Source organism: Danio rerio, chromosome 6 (genome assembly GCF_049306965.1).
Source record: "Danio rerio strain Tuebingen ecotype United States chromosome 6, GRCz12tu, whole genome shotgun sequence".
Taxonomy (NCBI): domain Eukaryota; kingdom Metazoa; phylum Chordata; class Actinopteri; order Cypriniformes; family Danionidae; genus Danio; species Danio rerio.
The window spans coordinates 50,466,390-50,485,687 of record NC_133181.1 but is presented as its reverse complement, the minus strand read 5'-3'; the positions used below and the strand labels follow the sequence as shown (position 1 = coordinate 50,485,687).

Sequence of the window (19,298 nt, the reverse complement as noted above, 5' to 3'; positions counted from 1 at the left end):
ATAAACCAGATCTAATTATTATAATTATAATTATAATAATAATAATTATTATTATTTATAAATTCCTTGCTCTGTTAAACATAATTTGGGAAATATTCGAAAAAGAAAACAAATCACAGGAAGGCAAATAATTTTGTCTTCAACTGTTTTATATGTATTATTTAAAAAAATATTTCATAATAAATATTAAATATTAATACTGTATGTATGCAGTGCTTCCCATGCATACATTTTACTTTGCTTTCGCTTTATAAAGCTCGTTGGTGTTTTTGCATTACCTTTTAACTTAAGCTTACTTTCGCTTGACTTCGCAACTGACTGAGAGCAAGGAAAAATAAAATTAAACAATTCATTAAATATTTTTTTTTAAAATGTAAATGACTCTGAATAACATTACTATATACTCAAAGAGGACAAATTGACTGGTCTAAACTGGTTGCAAAATATATGTAAACCATTATTATTGGTTAATCAACGCATTTGCCTTGATCTTGCAATTATGATAATCTTTAGAGATATTGTCTGTTTTTATTCTTTTTTTTGTCATTTATTTCTTAATTGCTGATTATTTTATTAATTTGATGATGATAATACATGGCTATTTTATACACATATCTAAAGATTTAATTTAAGCTTGAAAGAGAGAGAGAAGCAGATTTTATCTGTCACTCTGTGCACATGGCTCCTGAATAGCGTAAAAGTTAGAAAAATTGTGGATTTCTCAGTCTTTAACCCATTGAAAAGAAACTGTGTATAACAGTGTTATAATAAATACTGTTAAAGTTATGTTTTGTTTATTGCTTTATTAGATTGTTTCACCGCAAGTATATTTCAGACCTTTGGGAGGCACTGGTATGTGTGCGTATATAAACAGTATGAAGTCAGAATTATTAGCCCCCTTTGAATTTTCTTTCTTTTTTTAAATGTTTCCCAAATGATGTTTAACAGCAAGGACATTTTCAAAGTATATTTGATAATATTTTTCTTCCAGAGAAAGTCTTATTTGTTTTTTTTCGGCCAGAATACAAGCAGTTTTTAATTTTTCAAAAACCATTTTAAGGACAAAATTATTATCCCCTTTAAGCTATGTGTTTTTTCCGATAGTCTACAGAAAAAAAACACCATTATACAATAACTTTCCTAATTATCCTAATCTGCCTAGTTAACCTATCGTTTTCAAATATTTCCCAAATGATGTTTAACAGAGCAAGGACATTTTCACAGTATGTCTGATAATATATATTTTTTTCTGGGGAAAGTCTTCTTTTATTCTTTTGTTTAATTTCGGTTAGAATTTAATTGTTATATTATTGTTATGTTTTATTTTAGGGCTTTGAATACAGATTATTACGACATATTTTTCTGTACTTGCCACGACTTGCCACACACGTCAACTCTACAGCCTAGCACTCACAAATGTCTACAAAATTCTCAAAATTGAATCCCCCAATTCAAGCCAAACCAAATCTTGCGTCTAATTTTGATCATTTTCCTTTTCTTTCCATTAACTTGGACATCCATGTGTCATGAAACCATATGTGCGTCTCCAAATAAAGAACTGATTTGAAAAGCATGCACCTGCTGTCTGCGAATCCTCCGCCGTCTCAGGTAGTGAAAGAGAGGAAAGAGAGGAGGGGTGGGAAGAGAAGGAGGGACACGTTGAGACAGAGACACAAAACAAGTACCCACTGTCAAAAGCAGACGCAGACAGAGCAGAAGGAGGTTAACAGGGGAAAAAACCAAGCATGTCTCACAGGAAGAGGAGCTTCACTTTTGGAGCATATGGGGGGTAAGAAACACTCTTGTGTATTTGTGAGGGACACGTGAGTGAAACAAGGACAGATTAGGGAGGCTTTCCTTTCTGATTTGCTCTGTAAATAAGCATGTTGTTGCTGATGTGCTATTGTAGTTAATAATCACGGACTGCTGGAGGCTTTTTTAGATGCTATTTTGTATATTTCTATGTATATCTTATCTCATTTTGATTTTAAGTTATTCTGTTGATGTATTGAACTTTTTGTATGTAGCTACAGCAGCTGTACATTCGGTGTTATCAGCAAACATGATGTCTTTAATCAGTGTTTATACTGTGACATTGCGCCAAGCTTGATTCTGATTGGTTAATGTATGTTTCCATAAGCTGATTACTTTTTTGTATGGCTGTTGAATAGTATCATGCTTATGTATGCTAAGATATATGCTGTATGCTGAGTTTTCGAGCAGTGAGGTTGTAATTCGTACACAACTTTTTGTATACAGTCGGTTATTGTTTTATATTATTATGCGGTATTGTATTATATGGGTTCAAATAAAATAATTCTATAAAGGTCTAATCAAATTTCTTTCAAATTAAATAGTCATTTAAAGCTATTTTTCATGAAATGACAGGAATAACAAATGTTTTAATATGTTTTAATTGAAAATCAGGGTTATTCCACCAAACATTGATTTCTAAAGTTATTTCTTGAGTGGAAATTAAGCAGATTTGAACAAATAACAGCCTTTAGCTACTTAATGCAGAGAATATCTCTAAATGACCTCTAAGTGACCTAAATTTTAAAGAAATAAAGTAAAGTCTAAAGTAGTTTATTCAGCAAAGCCGAAAATGAAAACTAAACACTAAATTCAGAAAAATCAAGTTTATTTATTTATTTATTTATTTTTTACTTCTGTTCATTTTTTAAAAAATTTTTATTTAGATATTTTGGAGATTTGTTGTGATTATGGGGAAATTTACTAGCAATTTCTGGGTGTAAACTGCTTCTCTGTCATTTATTTCTATTTTCAAACACTTTTTAAATTAATTTATTGTAATAATATTGCATTACTATTACTATTATTATTAATAATAATATTATTATTATTATTATTATTATTATTATTATTATTATTATTATTATCATCTTTATTATTCATATTTTCAGGTGTTTTTTTTTTACTAAAATTACTTATATATATGTATTTTATGAAATACTGCATGTTTTGTCAGTTGACACAGAGTTGTCAGGCCTGCTCGGTTGAGAGTTTCATGACAGTAAAATGAAATCAACTCAGGTGTGTTTCTTCACCAAAACAAAGATGGATGAAAACCACACAAGTTGTATAGTCAATAGTAAAATTGATCTTGCTCTATTTCCTAAACTTTTTGTTGTTTTGATCACGTTTGCATTGAAACCACAGGTCATGGAAAAAAGATCAAGCTTAATGATAGGAAACGCTGTGATCCATCTGTGCATGCACGCCTTTTTGTTGTTTGGCATTTTACCTACATCATCAAGTTTAACTGGTTTGTATTTTGGATTGCACAAGCAATATGAACTGGTTCTGTTTGATCCTGTGTGTTTACTGACACATGCTGATACAAAATACTTATTATAGAGTCTATGGTACAAACACACACTGGTCCCCTATGGGGTGCTGCTGTATATACTCCAGGCCTCTTTTCCACAGACTCCAGTATTTACTCCTAAAGTCATGTGCTAGTGTTTGTTAGATAGACAGCAGGGTTACTGTAAGTTACTAAACTAAATATGAACAAACAAATGTGCATTTTTTTTTTTGTTAATTGAATGATAATTTACATTACAATAAAATGTGTTTCCATTTAGATAAATTTAATGCACTGAAATAAATACTAAAATACATTGAAATGAAAAAAAAAAATACCATTAACACTTCTAGATTGCGCTTTATTTATATACCTTTTGTCTCAGGATTAAAGTAATTTTGTTGCTTGAAAAAAAAAATTAACTGATAAGCACTGTTATATATATATATATATATATATATATATATATATATATATATTATATATATATATATATATATATATATATATATATATATATATATATATATATATATATATATATATATATATATATAATTTTTTTTTTGGTATAAATGCATGTAGAGTGTGTATGGATGTTTCCCAGTACTGGGTTCCAGCTGGAATGGCATTCCCTGTGTAAAAGATATGCTGGAAATTGCAAGTAGATGTCGCTGCAGCGCGGAGATCATCAAGTGGGAGGGATTACACCGCAGGTGGGTTGGGTGACCTCCAAGAGAGAGGGATTAGGGTTGGGGTAGGTGCAGACATTCATAAAGCAATTCATAAATAAATATTATAATAGTATCTCAGTCATAGTAAAATGAGGCTGATTTGATTCCCTTTTTAATTTTATCTTGAAAATAAAAAATTTGAAATGCCTTTATTAGATGATGATCTGCATTTTTACTAAGAAAGGGTCAGAAATATATATCTGTATAAGCCGTTTAAAGGTAAGGACCTTATACAAGTTTTTAGTTCAATTAAAACTTTGAATCTCCCTGATCTTTAAGCAACATTTAAGCATAGAAGTGTAAATGTAACGTGCTACTGTTGCCAAAATTATATTTTAATGAATCAAATTAGGCCTAAATCTGCTCAAACAGTAAGTGAGTGATCATTGTTTGTCTTTTCCTTCGAGGTAATGAAAATATTAGTTACTCCGTGTGCTCCACCTGAAGTTTGTTAATTGGTTTTGTTGACACACTTGCAGGAAGAGTCAGTGGTGTGACTGACGGCTCAAACCCTGCAGAGATCTGACATTTACAGCACATATCCTGACTCTTCTGGCTGGAAGACTGCTAGTTTGGGTCTCACTCTTTTGTTTAAAGATTTGGTTAAGGCTATTGATTGTTGTTTGGACTTTTCAGCATTATACATGTGGAACACTTGCCTCAGTTCACTCCTAATGGTCCACATTGGTTTTTTTATAGAGTATTTTAAAGAACCACCTAGTGGCAAGAAATAAAATGACAGCTGTGCTTTGAAATGTGCTGAAACATAATGGGCTCAATTTTAAGGATCTAGGCACAAAGTCTAAAGCGCATGGCGCAAAAGCCTTTAAGACATGTCCGCATCCACTTTTTTAAGAATGAAAAAATATACTCTGCACCGCAGCGCATGATCTAACAGGGTTGTGCTTATTCTCTTAATAAGTTATAGGTGTGTTTTGAGTATAACATTTAACCAATCAGAGACTCGTCTCCCATTCCCTTTAAGAGTCAGTTGTGTCATGCCATGGCGCATTTGCTATTTACAAGGTGGACTTTGTAAGATGGAAAAACTGAACGCTACACTTGTGAGCAAACACTTAAACACACCATCTGCAGCGCAAGGATAAAGAATGATCCTCCTACATTCGGCCTCTTTACCTTCTCTTTACTTTAGTTTTACTCTTTATTTTACTTCTTTACTTCCGTGGAGTAAGAAAACTGTGCACTCCACTAAAGACATACATTAGTCTACCTAATTAATTTTGTTTGTTAAATGCAAAGATTTGTTTCAAAACTATTTCTAAATTCAGTGCTAATTTCTAGCAAACGAATTAATGAACAATAATAACAAAGTGTGCTCAAAAAACTGAGTAATATATAAACACATGTCCTGGTCTTATGCCTTATATGGTAATGCAAACGTCTCTAAAACCCAACAGATGGACAAATCTAAACTTTTTTTATTAAAACAAATATAAATGTAGATATAATAAATAATACTACTAATAGTAAAACCAAAAATGTGCTTTAACTCCCCTACTTTATAGACCGGCACACCCATGAGTCCACAAAGTAGCGCAAATGGATTTGCTATTTAAACAAGGTGACACAAAACCTGAAAATTAGGGATGCACTGGTCTGAAAATAGCAACAAATTGCACCAAACACGTCTTGCGCCTTATTGCGCTGGATGTATGACAGGGCCCAAAGACAGGGTGGGTCATATAGTAGCTCCTCCCCCTTTAAAAAAACAGCCAACAGCATTTGTTTTTATCACAACTCTGTTAGTGAGAGAGGTTGAGATGAACCACATCAAATGAAAATGAAGAGCAAATAGGAAGTGCCTTGTAGGGGGGGCGGGGCATGTCAGATGCTAGAGAGCATTTAATTGGTCAGAAGATTTGCTAAGAGACTGAGGTATGAAGTGATGTCAAAAAAATAGTATTTAGACATAAGTGACAAACTGCAAGCTGTTTATATCTTCCTAATGCGAATTTTGTCACTGTTTCATTGCAAACTTGATTAGATTAGAATACTGAGACTAACATCTATAAAACTTGATTTTAATTTAAAGGGAGAGTTTACACCAAAAATGAACATTTGCTGTTTATGACTTTTTCTAGTGCATTAAATAAGTTCTTTAACTAAAACTGTGGTTCTTGGTAATTCTTACAATGCGAGTCAACAGCTACAGTATCAGCACTTTGAGAGTCCAAAAAACATATTTAAGCAAAACAAAATGAATACCTCTGGCTCCTAATGATACATTAAGATCCTCTCAAGTTAAACCATCAGCCTGTGCAAATAACTAAACATTATTTACATTACCTTTAATTTATAGCCTTGGCAAACAGTCCAGAGTGATGTACACTTCAGTTACTCCAACTGTAGCCCCTTTCACACAGTGATACTGGTAAATATCCTGAAAATGTCCGGAACGTCTTTACCGGTAGATTTAAAAAAAGTGCTGTTCGCACAGGCACAAATGTTACGGATTTTTTCCGGAAAAGACCGTTCACACATCCATTCCAAAATACCGGTAAATTCTGACATTATTAACCAGAAATGAGCTCTAAACGGCTGCACTTGTATTTGTAAACATTTGACAACATTACAAACTCTGTGGATGGAGAAGTATTGTGAACAACTTCGATGAAAACATTTAGAGAAACACTTTCACATGTCGAGATGTTCATAATATGTGTGTGTGCTGGCGCTCACCGGCTGCTTTATGTGCACATGCGTTAGAGCTTTAAGGTAAACAAACAACGGCTTATCATAAGCATTTTATTGATAATTATTTCCACAGTTTGTATTAAGAAGGAAGATAGAAGACGTGAACGTGCTCTTTCCGTCAATCTTTCTTCTCACACAGCGCAGCATTCTGGCAAATTACTGGTAATGTTACAACTTCTCTTTCCGGAAAATAGCCGGAACGAATTTACCAGAATTTTTAAAAAGGGCCTGTTCACACATACTGACCTTTCCGGAAAATTGCCCGTAATTTTCCGGAAAGGTCTGTATGTGTAAAAAGAGGCTAGTGACTGAAATGAGGAAACGGTTTAAAATTAGACTGAAAAATACTGCAGATGAGCCGTGGATAGCTGCATACGTTTACCAAATGGCGGAAATTATGTTTTTTATGGTCTCTCATCATGGTTTATTTTAAGAGGAGACTTGATGAAGATTAGTTTCTTCACTTAATGTGCTTCAAACCAGGAAATTTCACACTGGGTTGCAGTGGAGTGAATGGGGATCTGTGAAAATTAATCCAAGAGCTACTATTTATAGACATCTTTCACATTTTGCGATGGAGACGTTCACACATGTATGACCATTGTTATTTGCTTTAATAATCTAATTGCATGTTGTTGTTTTTTTTACCTCATTTGAAAAACAATCCGAAAAGCAGTTCATGCTAAAGAATCTGATTTCTCTGTTTGCCTAAACTGTTTTGCCTTAACTCCAAAAGAAATAATGCTCATAGGGCAAAGAGTTAACTTTTTATAGAACAAAAATGATTCATTTTATTTATTTAACATTTTTGCCTTAATGAGGAAAAAAGCTTCGTTATGGTTGTGACATCTCTGTTATGGATGTGACAGATGTGAAATTGACTTTGGTAAATCAAATATAATAGTTTGAAAGCACTGACATTTTTGAGTATTTTTACAGTCCTGTAAAATACAAGCATACACAAAAAAACTTAGTTTTGCTATTTTGGTAAAAACGTAATTTTTTTCATGGCAAGGTTGACCTTCTCGTGGAATTGCTCATTACTGTTATTTTTTAAATGTTATTTTAACAGTTAAAAATTCAATCTCTTGACTCTTAACAGTGAGAAATTTGAAACCTATGTGTAATAAAACATTAAACATTAAGATCATAATTGTATTGCACAAATTTGTTTTAAGTACAATATATCAACCTTTTATTTAAAATTAACTTTTGTTTACATGTTCTGTAATATATGGCTTTGTGGAAAAAAGTAGCTTTAATTAAACTACCTACTTTTAGGAAGTAACTTGTAAGTAAGCTAGGTGATTTTTTAGAAGTGTAGTTTGACAGTCGCTACTTTTCCTGATAAGTACCTTGTAGTAGGTTTAAGGCTGGGTTAATTCTGAACTGAACTGAACTTAAACACTAAAACCTGAACCACACTGTTCTAGTTACTATGACCATTTATGTGAAGCTGCTTTGACACAATCTACATTGTAAAAGCGCTATACAAATAAAGCTGAATTGAATTGAATAGTTTATCAAGCTACAATTTCAAAGTAAATTTGAAATTCAGAGTGCCATTTTGGTCTTATTTTATATTAGATGGCCTTAACTATTATTTACTCGCACCCCCCCAAAAATACAAAGTATGTATTGCAGAACATTTCTGGGCTGCGTCCGAAACCGCCTACCACTCAGTAGGTACTGCATTTGAATTCAAACGTACTACTTGGCCATTATGAAAATACGTTTTATACAGTATGAATGTGAAAAGTATGAATGGAATTCGGACGTACTACATCTGCCATTTTCTCATGGTCACGTGACGTACCTGCATGAGTTGTGTCGATTCACTACCATTTATGAATTCTCTATCGGAGCATCATGGTATAGTGCAGCATGCATGGGATGCGCACTTCAGAATCTCGCTGGAAGTAGTAAGTCATCCGGGTGCTTCTCACATAATGATTTTCGAAATTTATGAATTTGGACATACTACTCGGCTTGCATACTGATTTTAGCATAATGTAGTATAGAAGTATGCGGTTTTGGATGCATACTTGGTGTAATTAAGGGTAGGGTTAGGGACAGGTTTGGTTGTTTGGGTAGGTTTAAGGCTGGGTTAAGGTGTACACTCTGACTTGTGCTGCTTGTTCAAACTTATTTAACTAGAGTTAAAACAACACAATTCATAATTGTGTTTTTTTTTTTGGGGGGGGGGGGGGGGGGAGGGACTTAATTGTTTTATGTTTAATCTACCTGAATTAGTAAAAATGATTACGTTAACTCAACATGTAGGAATTGTGTGGAACCCTGCGTTTTTTTACAGTGTAAGGCAGTGTTTCTCAACCACGTTCCTGGATGTCTAGCAGCTCTGCACGTTTTCAACTCATTAGCAGAGACTGAAAGACCTGCAGTGCAGACAAACAAAACATGCAGTGTTAGTGGTCCTCCAGGAACGTGGTTGAGAAACACTAGTGTAAGGGATGGACAACAGCGTAATTACAAAGGTAATTACAGAAATAAATTACAGGTGTAATTAAATGCAGGTATTTAATCAATCATAAGTACAAAGTAAAAACATGTATTTACACAAGGAGAACATTGTAACAAATGATTAATTTCAACGTAAGTTAATATTAGCAAAGGCCACCTAACCTAAAGTGGGACTACAATTTCTAACACTGGGGTGAGAGTATTAGCAGTTCATTTTTTTGAGTGCGCTTTGCGTGCACTTTAACAATACTAAAAAAAGGGCTGGGTTCCACAGAATTCCTTCATGTTGTCCTAACACAAGTTGATTAAAATAACTTAATTGTTCTTGCAAATGTAAGTGCATTAAACATAAAACAACCAAGTTGTTAGTTGTTAGAATTGTGATGTTTCAGCTCAGTTTAAATAAGTAATTTGTGAAAAAAAACTATCTTTTTTTGTGAAAAAAGTCAAGTTTTTTTCAGCAAAAACATTTATTGTGTTCAGCATTGTGTCTATTTTCATTTTGGGTCTTATGAAAGGTCTTATTCAGAGCACATGTGAACGCTGAGCTGTTTTCAAGCCCTGTAGAGTCATGGCGTATTCTTAGAACAAAGCCGCAGCTGCTCTTCAGACGAACCTAGAGAAGCTGCTTCTCTCATTAACGTCTCGCAACCACAAAATGCTACAATTGTATGTCTTTCGTCAAGCAGAACTGTGGAGATTTTCATCAAAATAACCGCATATGTCACGCAGAAAAACAAAATAATAATCTCAGGGGCGTCTAAAAGATCGAAAAGCACATCAGTGTTTCACATCAATATTTGGCAGAACAATATATTGAATAAATGTTACCTCATTGCTTGATTTAAGTAAGCAAACCGGAGATTTAGTATTGTCTGAAAGAACCAGACTGTTGCTTGCCCGAGGCTGTGGATTCAAAGTAAATAATCTTCAGTTTCTTCAGGATGGCAGAGGTGTTTCAAGGGATTTTGTGATGCCAAATGCTGGTATTAATTGATGATGTGCTCCAGCAGTTCTTGATTATTCTATTGGCTCTCGCTCTTCGTTAACTTAATAGGTTTGCCGAGTCATTATCACGTCAAGTGTAGTGTTAAAGTGCGTGAGGAGTTGGCCTGAGCTTAATTGATTAGCCTTTAGCATTTAGCAGGCTCTGGGTGGAGATTGATTGCTAGAATGTGTTAAAAGCGTAAAATCAATTAACGCCCTTTATGTGTAATGGCTGTAAGGGCTACTGTCGTGTCAGCATGCGTGCAGAGTTTTAATATGTCTGCATTTTTCTTCTTTCTTGCAGAGTGGACAAAACTTTCTCCAGGTCAAGGCATGTTTGGTAAGTCCTTTTTTTTGTTGTTGGTAGTTTACACAGCTATTGTTCAAGTGCTTAATGAGTGTGCAGTAATGTAAGCTTTATATTTCCTGAACAGAAACTGTCACTCAATAATAAACGCGAAACAGATTTAGGTACAGACACACAGGGGAAATAATAACTGCATTTATCACTGGTCAAATCTCTATACAAAGATGAGAATTACTACTTTCTATGAGATTAAGATCATCCAGGCAAATTATTGATACGTACTCCTGTATACATTTCTGGAGAGCGCAAAATAACTCCCAGGAGTTTTTTTTTGCGAATTCACCAGAGGCCGCTGTGTATGCTTTTTGAGATCTCAAATTTCTCTCACGTGTGCCATTCTTGCCTGCTCTTCTTGCATAAATCCACCAGAGGCTGCTGTCGACTGACTGACTGACTAATTGACTGACTGACACACCACCCATCCCTTCCCTAAACTCAAGGGATAGTGTTTTGATAATCACCGTTTGACCCGATCTACAGTACTTCCCTGAATGCAACCGCCAGTGCTTTCAAAAGCAGTCCATAATAAAATAAGCCCTCACGGCCACCTGATTTTTACCATGTTTTCAGATCTTACCACATTTTTACCCTGTTATTTACTTCTTTATTTTATTTTTTGCTTTTTGTTTTTGTCTTACCTGTTTTCTGGAACCCTTCTTTGCCGCACTTGAACCCTATCGAGGTCAACTCCTCTCTGCGTCTTAAGTCCTCTGACGTACCTGGTGAGCCACTGGGCAAACTGGTAACAGTGGAAAAGCCGTCTACACGGAGATAAGCAGTCAGCTGGTATCACGAAAGGAAACAAGCTGGTGGCGGCATAATACCACACTGTTACTTTCATTTTAAAGAAGAAATGCAGCCTTGCATAGCTCTGGGTCCATAATTTGCGCTCTCCAGAGAGGAGTACGTTTATAGTATATAGGGGTTTGTTTAAGCACGCTTTTATTTATTTTTAAAATAGGTGTAAGTTGGTTCTGTATAATTCAGTAAATTTGTTGTGTTTTCCTTCTGTTATTTTTTTTCTCAATCTAAATGTCCTTTTGTAAAAAAAAAAAAAAATACTTTTGCTGCTTATTCAATCAACTTATTTACTACTTGTGTTAACTTAATTGTTTTCTGTTTAATCCACTTAAATTTGTTTAAACAATGAAGTTTACTTGAAGTAATTGCGTAAAACCCAGCATTTTTACAGTCACATAAAAAACCTTGAGAGGCTTATTAAATTGCATATTAAAATAGCTTAATTTCAAAGACAATATTCTGAATATTTTCTTATTAGATTCTTAAAATCTATACTACAATCATGCAAATTAATTTATATTGCATAGATTTTTCTACTCAAATATATTCATCTTATTTTAAATTTATTTTTATATTTGAAACATATTATATGATATATTTGGATAAAATGTTTAAAGTTATATATATATATATATATATATATATATATATATATATATATATATATATATATATATATATATATATATATATATATATATATATATAGTCAGAATTATTAGCCCCCCTTTGATTTTTTTTTCTTTTTTTAAATATTTCCTAAATGATGTTTAACAGAGAAAGGAAACTTTCACAGTATGTCTGATAATATTTTTTCTCCTGGAGAAAGTCTTATTTGTTTTATTTTGGCTAGAATAAAAGCAGTTTTTAATGTTTTAAAACACTATTTTAAGGTCAAAATTATTAGCCCCTTTAAGCCATATTTTTTTTTTCGATAGTCTACAGAACAAACCATCACTATACAATAACTTGCCTAATTACCCTAACCTGCCTAGTTAACCTAATTAACCTAGTTAAGCCTTTAAATGTCACTTTAAGCTGTATAGAAGTGTCTTGAAAAATATCCAGTAAAATATTATTAACTGTCATCATGGCAAAGATAAAACAAATCAGTTAATAGAAATGAGTTATTAAAACTATTAATATATGGCCTTTGGGCAACGAAGTAGCGCAGTAGGTCTCGACTGGGTCAGTTGGCGTTTCTGTGTGGAGTTTGCATGTTCTCCCTGCGTTCGCGTGGGTTTCCTTTGGGTGCTCCGGTTTCCCCCAAAGTCCAAAGACATGTGGTTCAGGTCAATTGGGTAGCCTAATTGTCCATAGTATATGAGTTTGGATGTTCCCCAGAGATGGGTTGCAGCTGGAAGCGCATCCACTGCATAAAACATGTGCTGGATAAGTTGGCGGTTCATTCCGCTGCGGCGACCCCAGATTAATAAAGGGACTAAGCCTAAAAGAAAATGAATGAATATACGATCTTTATAAATGAAAAAAAATATTCATTCATTCATTTTTCTTCAACTTAGTCCTTTATTTATCAGGGGTCACCACATCAGAATGAATGCCAACTATTTCAGCATACCTGTATGTTTTACGCAGCGGATGCCCTTGCAGCTGCAACCTAGTACTGGGAAACACCCATACACTCATTCACACACACTCATTTACTAAGGCCAATTTTGTTTATCCAATTCACCTATAGCGCATGTGTTTGAAAAAAAAAGAATATATACACACACACACACACACACACACACACACACACACACACACACATATATATATATATATATATATATATATATATATATATATATATATATATATATATATATATACACACACACAAACACACACAGTTGAAGTCAGAATTATTAGCCCCCCTGAATTATTAACCCCTGTTTGCTTTTTTTCCCCAATTTTTGTTTCATGGAGAGCAGATTTTTAAAACACATTTCTATACATATATATATATATATATATATATATATATATATATATATATATATATATATATATATATATATATATTTCTAATAACTGATTTGTTTGATCTTTGCCATGATGACAGTACATTATATTTGACTAGATATTTTTCAAGACACTTCTATACAGCTTAAAGTGACATTTAAAGGCTTAACTGGGTTAATTATGTTATGTAATTTTGTAATTATGTTATTACTGGGCAGGTTAGGGTAATTAGGCAAGTTATTGTATAATGATGGTTTGTTCTGTAGTTTATCAAAAAAATATATAGCTTAAAGGATCTAATAATTTGACCTTAAAATAGTGTTTTAACATTTTTTAAACTGCTTTTATTCTAGCTAAAATAAAACAAATAAGACTTTCTCCAGGAGAAAACATATTATCTGACATACTGTAAAAATTCCCTTGCTCTAATAAACATCAGTTGGGAAATATTTTTAAAAAATGAAACCCGAAATGAACCCGAAATGACTCAGGCTTCTCCCAAAAGATAACAAGACAATGTACAGGAGTCATCAGTCTGGAAAGAAAATATTTCTCTGATGTTATTTACATTTGAACAAAAACTTTAAGTCAGAATTTGCCAGGTTTATGAACAATTTTAATCTCGGCTATATATAAATAGCTTTTGTATCATATAATACTTTTCCAGATGGTACACATAGGAGTTTTAAACACAATGTTTATCATCACATCCCATGAGCGTAAAGGTCACCTCCATTTCTGTAATTGGCTTTGAGTGCTTGTGAAGGCAGAGGCTGAATCCAGTTACGCCACAAACACCAGCAAACTCTCAGCCTCAACTGCTGCTGGAAACTTTGTGTCTGCTTGACTGACAGCGTTATTACTACGGAGAGAGCTGGTTATGTGTAAAGCTGCTTTCTAATGGCTGTGAAGAGGCAGTGTCTGGAGAGAAGAGGAAAGTGAAGGCACAGGGCGAATGCTGGAATGTAATTACGGAGGGTCCTGGGTTTTACTCTGTGTATGATCTCAGATGTGCGGCGCGCTGCATGCTAATGCAACCAGAGACCCAAGAGAAACACAGCGCATAAAAAACTAGCTTTATACTCTTCTTCTCTCCTTTCTTTCTTTTTAGTGGGTTTTTCCTGTCTCTTTTCCTCTTTTTCTGTCTCATATACTTTGTCAATAAGTGTTTCGCTTTTGTTGGATAACGCATGAAGCTGTACATATTGAGAGCTTTCAACGGTATTCAGATAAATATAGTTTTCACATGCATTTAAAGACACAGAAGATGTTCCTGAATTGTAAAAGGACACTCATGTAAATATGTACAGTACTAAATGCACCGCTCCAGTTTCCCCTACAGTCCAAAGATATGTGGAATAGGTGAATTGAATAAGCTAAATTGGCCGTAGTGTATGTGTGTAAATGAGTGTGTATGCATGTTTCCCAATACTGGGTAGCAGCTGGAAGGGCATCCACTGTGTAAAACATATGCTGGATAAGTTGCTGGTCATATACATTCAATATACATCAATGGGTCACAAAACACCAAAACACATTTTTTTGAGATGTTGACAGTCATATATGTGTCCCACGTTGTTAAAACACTATTAGGAAACATATTTCACAAAAAAGTGAAAATTGGCTGTTTTGGCTGAGCAAATCCCATCTTCCGGTTGGAAAATAAACTTCTAAGCTACGTCACGGCGATTAGATCCTTGTGTAATTTTTAGTGTGGAGACTGGACTCACAGTGGACTCACGAGACAGAAATATGTTTGTAAGGAACATTTTTTTTTTAGCCAAGTGCTTTTTTCATCTGGAAATGGTGAAATACCACTTTGCCACTCGTCTCCTTTTAAAAAAGACTCTGTCCCAGTTGGTGTTGATTGTCCTGTCTCTAAAGATTTGGTAAGTGTGTGATCAATGTTTTTGTTTATGTTTACTCTGTGGCAAAGTTAGTTCGTATCAGCAGTATTCTTTCAGTTTTTAAAGACCTACCTTAGTCAAAATGATTTAGGGGCAGGCAGGCTTGAAATGTTCCTCAATGAAAGTGAAAGTGCCAAACTGCAGTCAACTAATAATTTTGGCAAAAAATTTAATTGCTGATGTCCATTTCACTGTCTTTTTCCTCTGCGTTTGTGAGCTGTTTTGGCTCTGTGAAAACCAGCGCATGCCCGAACTGAAACTCCCATTTTTATGCAAACCTCTCTTTTCCACCCCCGACACTCCCATCTAAACAGAGCTGGACTCACCTACTTTCCTGACTTTTTTTCAAAGTAGGTGTGAAAACATCCTGCTGAAACAGGGGAGTTTCATGGCCCTTTAAATGTACAGTATGTATTCATAGGTTTTTCAAGGTTGAATATAATTATTTATTATATTTTTTATTTTTATCCATTAAATGTTCCTATAATAAGTATTTTTATTTTTAATGTATTTGTGAATCCATCCATCCTTTCATCCATCCATCCATCTTAATGCAATATTTGCAACATTTGAGAAAAATGTTTCTATTAAACAATATTAAATAATACCACTATTACTAGTACTGATAAATAATTATAACTATTAATAATATAATTACGTATACAGTAATAATATGTCAGTTGTGTAATGTTTTGTATATATGTATATATACTTTTAAGTTGTAATATATGTATTATTACAAACATTTTCCATACATTCATCCATCCACATATTAAAGATTTGCTTTTCTATCTACACTCATTAGCCAGTTTATTAGGTACATCTGAGCAGCTGCTCGTTAACTTAAATTTCTAATCAGCCAATCACATGGCAGCAATTCAATGCATTTAGGCATGTCTACATGGTCAAGACAATCTGCTGACGTTCAAAATTAGCATCAGAATGCGGTAAAAGGTGTTTTAAGTGACTTTGAATGTGGCAAGGTTGTTGGTGCCAGACGGGCTGTTCTAATTATTTTAGAAACTGCTGATCTACTGGGATTTTCACACACAACCGTCTCTAGGGTTTACAGAGAATGGTCCAAAAAAGAGAAAATACTCTGTGAGCGGCAGTTCTTTGGACGCAAATGCTTTGTTAATGACAGAGGGCAAAGGAGAATGGCTAGACTGTTTCGAGCCAATAGAAAGGCAGCAGTAAATCAAATAAGCACTTGTTAAAACCGAGGTATGCAGAAGAGCATCTCTGAACGCACAACACATCCAACCTTAAGGCGGATGGACTACAGCAGCAGAAGACCACACCGGATGCCTCTCCTGTCAGCTAAGAAGAGGATGCTAAGGCTACAACTCGCACAGGCTCATGAAAATTGGAAGATAGAAAATTGGAAAAATGTTGCCTGAACTGATGAGTCTCAATTTCTAATGCAACATTCGGATGATAGAGTCAGAATTTGGCATCAACAACGTGAAAGCATGGATCCATCCTGCCTTGTATCAACAGTTCAGGCTGCTGGTAGTGGTGTAATAAGGTGGGGGATATTTTCTTGGCACAATTTTGGCCCATTAATACAAATTGAGCATTGTGCCAAGCCACAGTCTACCTGAGAATTGTTGCTGACCATGTTCATCCCGTGAGGTGATGGTGAGGTGTACCTAATAAAGGGGCTGGTGAGTCTATCTATCTATCTATCTATCTATCTATCTATCTATCTATCTATCTATCTATCTATCTATCTATCTATCTATCTATCTATCTATCTATCTATCTATCTATCTATCTATCTATCTATCTATCTATCTATCTATCTATCTATCTATCTATCTATCTATCTATCTATCATCTATCTATCTATCTATCTATCTATCTATCTATTATCTATCTCTAAATGAAATGAAAATAGCATTTTTTTCAGTATTTACAGTTATGCAGCATGTCAGTTTTTCAGTACAGTAGCCACATTATTGATCAAAATAGCTTTAAAAAAATCCAATTTCCTTGGCAATATATCAGAATACAGCACACTTTTACAGCATTCTCCTCACAAACAGCACTTACAGCAGTGAATAGACTGTAAAACCAAACTAAAGTGCAGTTGTAACTTCAAGCGTTTGCCTTTTCAAGAGCTCTTCTGTAGCCTCTGCATTGGAATTTGCGTCCAAACACACAAACGCCCACCGACACACAATGCTTTTATGATTCCAGCCATTCAGATCAGCATAACGCATCAGCCTGCTATTCTCTTCTGTATGGCACCAATGTTTCTGCTGTTAGAGTGTAGGATTTTTTTCTAGGCTGTTCTTTATCTTGCGGGCCTAAGATAATTATAAAGACAGCTCTCAGATTGATGAGCAGGAGGCTGGTAAAGGGTGTATGGAGGGAGGCGTATGTGGCGTCTCTTCGTCCTTCCTCATGGGACGAGTGTGTGTTTGGGATGAAAGCTGGCAGGGACAACAGGGACGCCTTTAAGTGATGCTGTCGAAGGGGTGTTAGATTGGATAAACCACTCAGGAAAGGACAGAGGTAGTACTATGGTGCTTTGATTTGTACTGTGGTACAAATGTTTAAATGGTCTTGTGTTTGTATAGAACATGAAGAGAGCATTTTGACAACACCTCTGTAATACCCTGGTATTATTAATGCTCTTTATATTTAGTTAAACTATGTCTGGTTTTTAAGTTTTTTTTAATTGTTTATTTTATTTTATTTATTTATTTATTTTGTTTCACATACACTACGGCCAATTTAGTTTATTTAATTGACCTATTCCACATGTTTTTGGACTGTGGGGGAAACTGGAGCACCTGGAGGACACCCACGCGAACACAGGGAGAACATCCAAACTCCACACAGAAATGCCAGCTGAGCCAGCTGGGGCCAGAACAAACCTTCTTGTGTGAGGCGACAATAATACCCACTGAGCCATCATGATGCCCATCATTTTATTTTATTTTATTTTATTTTATTTTATTTTATTTTATTTTATTTTATTTTATTTTATTTTATTTTATTTTATTTTATTTTATAAATACTATTACTAAATGCATCTATTTTTTAAAATTCTCCTTTTCTTATACATTTTCTTTTTCTTTTTTTTTCTTTTGGAAATATTATTGCTAATTGTAACTTTTAATTTGAAAAGTCCCTTTTTAAATATTTAATTTACTTTAATTTTGTTTTACACATTGAGGGGAATCTCCTCATCCACCACCAGTGTGCAGCATCCACCTGGATGATGCGACAGCAGCCAAATTGCGCCAGACCGCACACCACAAACCAGCTGATTGCAGATAGCTAGCTGCTGGTAAAAAAATTGCTAATTGAATCTGTTTTTTTTTAAAGACCTTTTTTGTTTTATTGTATTTTATTATTATTATATTATTATCACTATTAATTCTTTTCTTATTTTGGAATTACTATTGCTAATTTTTAAAAAAAACCTCCTTCTTTTATATTTTTTCTTTTCTTTTTTAACATTCCCCTTTTCCTAAGTAATAGTAGTTTTAGTTATTTTCGTATTTTTTATTTTATTTTATGTATTTTTATAATTTCAATATTTACTAAACATTTGCTTCGTCTTTTAATAAAGCTTCAGTTGTAAATTTAAGTCTAACCAAGTCATGTTTTTTACATAACATTTTGTACAATCGTGACAATAATAAACAACAGAATAATAATCAATAATGCAACTTCTTGAGTAAAACAGACAGTAGTGGACAAAGGTCCAGCTCGATTCAGTTTATATTCTCATGCAACAGTGTAAATGCGGTCTAGTCAATCAGTGCAATATTACTGAAAATTAAATTTCTTTTAAAACTAAAATAAGCAAGCAAAAGATGACTTAACGTATTTAAACACCAGCAGGTGATTTTGACTGTAGTTCAGCCCTATTGGATGAGGACAGAGGTCTAGACAGGACAGAGGTGGTCTTTGGGGGACATTAGTAAGCGATGTCTCACAGGCACATTATTTAACTCATCTAAGTTGACAAGATAAGTATACCCTCGGAGATA

The 19,298-nt window shown here is 34.1% G+C and overlaps 1 protein-coding gene across 33 annotated transcripts in view; it reads left to right on the top strand.

The window, feature by feature from the left end:
- Window positions 1-19,298, top strand: part of rap1gapb (RAP1 GTPase activating protein b) — a 186,213-nt gene that overhangs the window by 95,334 nt on the left and 71,581 nt on the right. For 25 of the 33 annotated variants that reach the window (XM_073954599.1, XM_073954611.1, XM_073954586.1 and 22 more), the window contains one exon: window positions 10,550-10,585. Coding sequence is in view for 8 of the 33 variants with exons in the window: in XM_073954581.1 (XP_073810682.1) it covers window positions 1,746-1,789; window positions 10,550-10,585 (80 nt within the window). In the remaining 25 variants the exon portion in view is untranslated. Of the gene's footprint in view, window positions 1-1,703; window positions 1,790-10,549; window positions 10,586-19,298 lie in introns of those variants that run through there. The other 8 variants (XM_073954581.1, XM_073954575.1, XM_073954578.1 and 5 more) reach the window with 1 other exon arrangement.